Below are 9,307 nucleotides of genomic sequence, written 5' to 3'. Positions count from 1 at the left end.
CCACGTTGGCCAGGCTGGTCTCAAACTCCTGACCTCAAGTGATCCACTTGCCTTGGCCTCCCAAACTGCTGCGATTACAGGCGTGAGCCACCGCACCCGGCAGGAAATTTATTTAAAGTTATGCATGTAGTGACACAGCACCAACTCTTTTAGAGTCTGGGATTTACCTTGATAAGGTAACTGTTGGTACAAACTATCCAAAACCTGGCAGTATGCTTGCAGATGCATTACTTTTAGTGGTCAAGCTACGCTGTGGCATGGGGTTTGTGATGACAGTGAGATGAGATGATGCCCGCAAGAGGCTTAGTGTATTGCTTGTTTACTATTGCTACAAAGTGAACCTTTAAAATATGACGTAGTATTTAATAGCCGTATTTGGCAATACAACATATATACACAACATGTAAACTTTATCACATATACATGAAATAACTTTTTATCACCAATTTTTGAGATGCATATTTTCCTTTATTGCTGAATTAATGAGGCACCAATAATCCCAAAAACACAAGTCAGAATTTATTCTGAAAATACCATAAACACACAAAAAGAGTTAGTCAAGTATTCTTGCCTGCTGGAGACACAGAATTTCAATAGCACCTTTTTTAAAAAAAGACATGAACATTTATAAAATTGCAGAACATATCTTATATATTCACATATAAAATCATGAACCATTAATAATCCAGATGGAAAAACTGATGTTTCATCAACATCAATAAACATTTTGTTGAGAGTTTGTTCCACATATTCTATTTCCCTCAGTATATTAGAAGTACTTCAGCTTTCTATTTGAAGTGGTTTTCCTAAAAATAACCTTTTTTCCTGCTCAGGATAACCAGGTATTATTATAGTATACATATTATAATAACAAGGTATATGTCTTTGACCTCATGTATGACTCCCCAGTTGCTACAGGAATAGATTTACTTTTCATACACAAATTGGAAAAGATGTCAAATATTGATGATTGTATCGAAGAGTTGTAGCTACTCTAAACTGAGTAAATTAGTGATTGTACAGATGAGCACTTCATAATAGTTGAATTGAAGGTTTTAAATTCAGTTAATTACATGAATATTTGACAAGTATGTGAATGTTCTCAATATTTTGACCGAAGTACTAATTTTGATTCTAATGATTGCATGTTACATAGTCTCTATATAATGTCAATTATACTAAGTGATAACATAATTTCAAGTTCTTTAATCAAAAAGTGTGAGTTACTCGTAATGAAAACTGGCCCAAAAGGAGGGGAAAAAAATCTTGTTTATAAAGCAAGCCATGCAAAACTACAAGGACATTGCATTGTAGCTTTCCACCAGATACGGAATATCTCCCAAGAAAATATTTCACTCAATCTTCAATCTAAACACTACTAAAAACAAATTAAGGTTAAAATTATTTTACTATGCGCTTGCAATTATACACACAAAATACTGCTTTAGTAGACATTTCTCTCTCTTTTCACATTTTTTGTGGTACATATCTCGGAGTTACTGTGTTTATAATAAGCAAATTTTATATTTCTATATTTCCTTTTCATTTTCTAAGAGTTGAGGTCTCATGCTGTTACCTAGGCTGTAGTGCAGTGGTACGTCCATGGCTCACTGCAATCTCAACCTCCTGGGCTGAAGCGATCCTCCCACCTCACCCTCCGAGTAGCTGGGACAACTACTCAGTGTACGCCACCATGCCTGGCTAATTTTTTTAAATTTTTTTGTAGACAGGTTCTCGATATGTTGCCCAGGCTGGTCTTGAACTTGGCCTTATTTCCTTCTATCTATGATCCGTCTAGTTAGATCACTTGATTGACACAGACCTATTCAAAGAATATAATTATGAACGAAGGAAAAAATAAAGCTTATGTAACCCATATTAAGCAAAATTTTTGCCACTCTAAATTTTAAAAATCACATGGAAATGAAACATATGAAAAACTATCAGTATGTATGGTGTAAGAGTTAGCCAGATCGGCACTTTTATTCACCAACTTAGTTAATTTAAGGCATTTGACATGTTTCACTGAGATCACTTAATGATTACAGAATTGCCAAGCAAATTAACATTGGCCATGCATCTTATAAATTACACACGAATTTATATAACCAAACTAATATACTGCTTAACAGTTTTGATTATTTTAGTGTATTTTTTAAAAACTTTGCTCAAAGCTTAGGGAAAAATATTGTGAAGAATGCAGGGCCAGTCATTAAGCCTATTTTATGTACTGAGAGACTGTTGGTGAATTTTAGGGTCAAAAAATGTTAAACAGCACAGCCATTAGAGACAGTGAAAGATTTTATTTTTTTTTTTACTTTCATCCAAACACACCCTTTTCTGAAAAACATAAAAGCATGCACATCGATGGCATTCTTACAAAGAAAAATTAATAACTAAGCTGTAAATCAGTAATAATGCAAACAAAAGTTTAAATGATATGTGAAAAGATTTACAGGTAGGTATACGGCTCTTAATTTTAGAAAATAATTCAAGTCAGTATCAATACAGGTTAAGGAGAAGCTTCTAATTTTCCAAACATTTTGATACAAAATTTTTTTCAACGACTATATTTTATAGACCTTTTGTGAGAAGATTAGTATAGTTCTATGAAACCTAACATTCAAGTGATCTTATGCAGGTCAGGCTGCCTTGTTAAAATGAGTTAGAATCCACATAATTCCAACAGTATTGCCTCTCAAAGTTCAAATTTAGAACATACCCATTATATTCAAAATATATTAAATCCCTGTACTTAACAAAGACTTGGAATTGATCTAAATTTTACTTTACAGGTAAGAGAAAATTACAATTCAGCATGAGGAAATTTTCATGTTTTACCCATGCCCCGATTATTAGGCCAACTATATCCTGAGTGTCCATGGATGTGTGCATACATTCTAATGTACACAAACCAATTCACACCACACGACTCTTCAAAGATGATGCTTGAAACAGTTTATCCTCTGGCATGGGAGAAGCAGTGTAACACAGTCACTTAATTTTCCCTTAATCATTATTTCTTTCATTTTGCTTATCATGATCCAACTGGTATGTTTAATGTGGGCCACTGATATATTTCTGCAGCAAAAATCCAGTAGCAGTAAGCAGAAATGTCAACTTAAAGGACTATGAGGAAATCAAAGTTTAAATTATAACACAAAAATAGAACAGTTCACACTGAAAGGTCTTCTCCCATGGGATATATTGTTCCATGGCTGAAAATCGTGATCTGGTTCCTGGAACACAGCTCTTGCTCTAAGGCGATACATATTAATGTGTAGCTCCACTAAACCTAATGGGAAATAAACAAATTCGTTCAGTCCTGATGAATTAAGTCTGTATTTCACTGGCTTGAGAAGGTGAACTTCTTGACACAGACAAATGCAAAATGCCTCTGCAGTAGCTGGTGAAGCCCACTCACAAGGGCTTAAAGAGTTCAACTCTGAAAGTGGGCAGCACAGGCTGGCTCTGCATTTCTTCCTAGCAAGTCTACGTGCAAGCCGCTGAGCAGCACCACTGACGGGATCCAAGGGAAGGACCAGAGCCCAGTGGGAATCCACCACACTACAGAAACGCGACTTCTGAATGAATATTCTGTGAAATCAAAGAGAAGCAGGCAAAAGGCACACGCTAGTAAATCTAGGCAGAATGTCTGCAGGCTCTCATCACCTTAAAAATCTTGTGAACTTGGGGTCCAACCAAGGTTCACACCGACTCTTTCGATACTAAAAAAAAAACAAAACAGAAAACCTTAACGTTTTCAAGCACTTATGGCACAGACAAAGGGAAGTACTAATAGCGTAGCTTAAATCTTCAAAAAGCTGGGAAATTTAAAGTTCTGCTATAATGAATCAGAGTCACAATTTTAAACTTCGTTCTCATGTTTTATACCATTTTCTGTGTGTACAGGGTGTGCAAATTAAGCAATTTCAATAAATATTAGAAATTTATTTTGCAAATATAAAATGAGTAAAATCAGCTAATAACGCAATACAATAAAATCATGTGCTAAACAGAGCTTTTTCCCCATGAACACTTTTTACCCTTTCCTTTGAACATCCTGACACTTCCTAAATACAATTTATTTCACTGACTTGTAGAAATAAGCAAAAGATGAAATATTAACTAGCTGCAAGATACTAAATACTTTAGTAATAAGAGCTTGGAGCTGTCAAGTTGTAATAAATTGAAAATAACAGAGAAAGTGAAATATGCTGCAAATTAATGCTCAAAAATGCAGCCATCTGACTTGCAAAATACACAATCCTTCCAGCCTTCTCAAGTTGTCATTAGTTCATAAGAAATGGACAGAGCAGGAGAAACTCCATTTAGCTTTTACCCTTCCAGCAGCCCCGATGCTAAAGTTGTACAACCAGGTATGTTTGCCCAAGACCATTGCATATCAGCTTTCGTCACAAATTCTATTATCCAATCTTCAATCAACAAGGCTTTATTTACACTCCTTAATAAATTCAGGAAACAATTTGATGTCATGTGCAGCCGCCAAAAATAGACAATGTAGCACATCCCACTGTCTGGAGACAGCTACTTGTTTATGCTTTAATAGTAACCCACAGGCAGCCAAGTAGGGTTCCATATATCCATGTGTTGACATACAGCTTCCTTCCAGCATCGGTCATAAGCATGCCTGCAGTCAAACCACTTAAGATCAACATTGATGGTAAAGTCTTCTTGATACTTAATTTGGAATTAATACTTTTCCCAGGAAATCTTTTTCTTCTTTCTGGATCTGGTGACTCATAAAATTCTATAAGCATCCTATGGCCAGAATGGAAAAAGTTTAGATTTTAGTCACTTCAGTATTTCAATTCAAAAAATATCAATCAGGTAGCTATTACATGCTGGAAAAGTTATGCAGGTCCTTGGAAAATAAGGATGAATACGGAAACATCCAGAAACTTGGTTTAATAGAAGTTTCTAGTCTTTTAAAATATCTTTAATATGCTCTATGATTAGTATACATGAATTGTATATGTAATATTTCAACAGGTGGTTTTAAGCCATTTTATGAGGATGCTTTTTGTCTTTTAAACTTTTGATAAAGTTTTACGGTGACCTGACTCACAAATGGCTAATAACCCGCTGCAGCTTCTCCTCCTTTTTACATGGAGCTCCTATTCCGCCAGAAGTCAAAGATAGGACCAGTGGTCCTTAGACAGCGGTCCCTCTGTATCCACAGGGGGCTGGTCCCAGGATACCCGGCACAGACCAAGATCAAAGGATGCTCAAGTCCCTGATATATGAATAAAATGGCATGTATTTGAATATAACATATGCATATCCTCCCAAATCCTTTTTTTTTTTTTTTTTTTGAAAAAAGGCACTCTGTTGCCAGGCTGGAGTTGGCGCAATGATAGCTCACTGCAGTCTCAACCTTCCAGGCTCAGGTGATCCTCGCACCTCGGCCTCCTGAGTAGCTGGGACTATAGGTGCACGCCTGGCTAATTTTTGTATTTTCTGTAGAGACAGGGTTTTGCCATGTTGCCCAGGCTGTCTTGAACTTCTGGGCTCAAGCAATTTGCCCGCCTTAGCCTCCCAAAGTGCTGGGATTACATGCATGAGCCACCACAGCCAGCCCCCTTTTTTTCTGAGTATTTTTGATCTGTGCTTGGTGGAATTCATGAATGTGGAATCCATGGATATGGACTGCTCACTGCACCTGGGCTGTCTCAGAAACGGCTTTATTCCCACAGAATTAGAAAGGCAGGTAAAAGAAGGAAAACAGCATAGTTAATTCATTTTCCCATCTTACATAAGATTTGCAAAGTTATAATAGCAGAACATACCCGATATAATAATCTAAAACACAAACAGAAAGGGAAAGCGCTTCTATTGCTTTATAAATCACACACCCTAGCAATAGTCATTGTTTTAAAAGGTCCAGACCTATTCTAAATACTTATAAAATAAGTAGGACATTAAATACATTAGTCTTTTTTCTGAGAACATATTTTCATGTCAATACATGTAGATCTTACTTTTAAATTTCTTCCATGGGCCAAAGTGGTCCTGAATGGCTCGCTGAATAAATTACATCATGTACAGTTAAGAGTCAATGAAAAATAGAAGCTTAAAGTTTCATTGTTAACCTATTACACTTTTAATCATTTTCACCTGGTAAAGTTAACCCAGGAGGGTTAATTAAAAACACTGTACTGTAAAACAAGGAAAAGAAGAACAATGATAGTTTCTTGAGCAGAAAATACATATTAATAGAATAAAACAATTGGCTAAAATTTCTGAACATAATTAACCACAGAAGACATTTTGGATACAACGCTGTCAACTGCCCCTTCTATTTCCAACAAATATAACAGCATCATGTCCACCTGCACGTCCGCATAGTCCTCTACCCCTCCCTTGCTTTTCTGCGCACACTGGCCCAACAGCCAGACCTCACACAGTAACACCACTTTATGTGACCTGAGAGGTAGGTCCGGGCATATGACACTGGAAAGTTTTTTTGTGTGTTTGTTGTTGTTTTTAATTTAATTTGCTATGTTATCACGTAGTATTGTCCAAGAAATACTGTCAATGCAAGTAGATGGGCCCACTGTAACAAGCTCTTTTAGACTGATTTGTACAAGTAAAGTTTAAAACACGATCAGACATGCATAAAATTTGATTTGAATTTATAAAATGTATTCTTGAGACAATATAACCATTCACATTGGTTTCAAATTGTTGACTATAATGAAATCTAGTTGAACCGAAGTTCCGGAAGTGCTGGAACTGTTGTTACTCACTTATCTTTGATTTCGAAACGTTCATGCAGCCATCTTCTCATATGTTCTTGTTCTTCTGGGACATCCTTTTTGTCGATACGATCAATGTGAATATGAATTTTTGGACATTCTTTGCAGAGAAAGTCTAACAAAGAACAAAAATAATTCATTTTTTTACTATTTTAGAACTCATGGTCATATAAAGTAAAAATGAAAATAAGGTAATAGGACAAAAAAAGTTGCAAAATGAAGAAAAAGTACAGATTCCTTAGGAAAAATAAACAAAAGTTAAAAAAAAAAAAAAGGATTGTAAACTGGTGGTTGGGGGTTTCAAGCTGAAGTAGAAGAGCATGTTATAATTTCTAAGTCAACTACAATTACATAAGTCATTAAGTTAAATCAATAGTACCAAATGTTATATTTCATGTGACAACTTTTAGTGCTATAGACAGCCCAGGAATAGGAAGCTGGAGCCTCCTCTAAGTCCATACTCACCTCTATGAATGGACCCCCAAATGCCTACCACCACCAGCCCCCATCCTAGTGTGTCACCTGTCACCATGGTGACTGCTGCCTCCCCACCAGACTGCGAGCTCCACAGGGGCCGAGAGGAAGCTGGTCTGGTTCATGATGGCACCTCTTGACCTGGCACACAGCTGGGCACTCACAGGCGCCTGATAATCCTCAACTTTGCTTGTCGCCTGACACACAGCTTCTCGTCACTGACTGCTACACAGCCACAACAAACTTGGGGGAGCAACTGCCCCTCCTCTCTAACTTGGCCACTGGTTTCTAATCATTGCTACTCCTTGCTTTCCTGATACTTGCCATATTTTAACATATTATATAATTGGTAAAAGAACCAAAATTATTACTGTGGAATAGCCATGAGCCCTGTAAACAACTGCAGTTTCTAAGACTTGCTAATTTGAAAAAAGGAGACCGTCTTTTTCAGCCTCGATTGCACAAGGTATGAGGCTATTATTTATTCCAAGAAAGAACGGAGCCTAGAAACTCCCTTCTTTGTAGGTGGCTCCCTGTGGAAAGGTAAGAATGTTAACATATTTAAGTTCCTTGAAGAACAAAGAAATATTCCTAAGATTTAAGAGCTGACTAAGGTAGGGAGGTATGCCGAGTGGGAGGCTGAGACCTTTGGCCTCAAATTGAAAATGCGTTCAAAGACGTGTTCTGAGAAATGATGAATCCTACACTCCACCGTCCGAGGAAGACTTGTCTTTACTCTTTCAACCCCACACACTTCCTGTTTTTGCTAAGTACTCTCTGCAACTGCTCTTCTTGACTTCAGTGTCGAGCTCTTAGTAACATGCAGCATTTAGGTGATCAAAAATACCCTGTATTCTTATACACTTCCAGGAGTAAACTGGCTTTAATAATACATGTGCAAAACACTAAAACAAAGATTTTAATTTTTCATTATTTTTGTCTTAATTTTCCTACAGTACTATCATCTGAATAATCAAAGAACTGCTTAAAACGTATTTTCAGCAGCAGAACTGTGCCGTAGGGAAGAGCACACATGGTGGAGTCAGGTAGCCTGGGTCTCCACCTCTGGGGTAACCTTGGACAACTCTGTCGGCCTCTCTGTGCCTAAGTGTCCAAGTCTATAAAGTAGGGATAATAATAATAGAAGATTTCAAGCACCTACAGGAGTGCTTGGCACACAGTATGCACTATGTGTTAGCTATTATAGTGTTTTAGCGACAAATTACTTCTCACCCTATCTTATTTCTATTTCTGACACATAAAAAGACAGATTCCGACACCAATTTTCCTGCCTTCACTGAATTATCTAGATCTCCACCTCAACATTTCCATAATTAAGTAATCACCTGGTCAACACTGCAGATACCCGATATTTCAAGTGCTGGCATACAGATTGTAAGGAAGATGGAACAGACTGCATTTCGAATGTCAGAAATAGAATGCTTCGTGGAGTACAGTGCTCAGGACGTGGCAGGGCCTCTACTAAGACGTCAGCTTTGGAAGAAGAGGCAGTGTGGCTGTGACAAAAGCACTCCGAAATGTGCATGGGTCCTTTTGTTTTTCCTAAAACGTACATGTGCTCAGAATGTGTTTACAGCATGCTTTTGAGTACGTTAATTATTTCATTCGATCTCTGCAATTCTACGCAGGCAGGGGCTGTTATTACCTCCTTGTAAGATGAAGAAACTAAGTCTCAGAGAGGACCAAGGCCCAGCGTAGCCATGGTGGGGCTATAACAGCCAAGTCCCTAAGGTTCAGGACCCAGGTAGGGACTATGAGAAGAGCATGTGACAAAGTGGAAAGCAGTTCAATGTCAAATGCCATTTAGGAGGTTCTAACACTGAAGGGAGGAAATAAGTGGTATAAATACTTCCTATAGGTTTAATAAAGTACTTATATATCCACATTTGCAAAAACTATCTTAGTTGAAGCATAGTTCATATTACATGAGTAAAAATTACCCTATAGCACCTTAGGGAATCTAGGAAAAAATACTCTAAGGTATTATTGTTTTTCTACCTATAAATTTCTAGTAGGCACTAAAGTATACTGAT

General features: G+C 37.2%; 1 protein-coding gene across 1 annotated transcript in view; it reads right to left on the bottom strand.

Moving 5' to 3' along the window:
• Positions 1 to 2,283: 2,283 nt before the first annotated feature.
• AGPAT5 (1-acylglycerol-3-phosphate O-acyltransferase 5) overlaps positions 2,284 to 9,307 on the bottom strand; it is a 50,956-nt gene continuing 43,932 nt past the window's right edge. Inside the window, exons 7-8 of the mRNA XM_019032692.4 lie at positions 6,771 to 6,894; positions 2,284 to 4,782 (exon numbers count right to left, since the gene is read on the bottom strand). Coding sequence (XP_018888237.1) covers positions 4,557 to 4,782; positions 6,771 to 6,894 — 350 coding nt within the window. The 3' untranslated portion in view covers positions 2,284 to 4,556. The remainder of the gene's footprint in view (positions 4,783 to 6,770; positions 6,895 to 9,307) is intronic.

The sequence above is a fragment of the Gorilla gorilla genome, chromosome 7 (assembly GCF_029281585.2).
Source record: "Gorilla gorilla gorilla isolate KB3781 chromosome 7, NHGRI_mGorGor1-v2.1_pri, whole genome shotgun sequence".
NCBI lineage: Eukaryota > Metazoa > Chordata > Mammalia > Primates > Hominidae > Gorilla > Gorilla gorilla.
The sequence above is the reverse complement of the archived record's forward strand: the minus strand, read 5'-3'. Positions and strand labels throughout refer to the sequence as shown.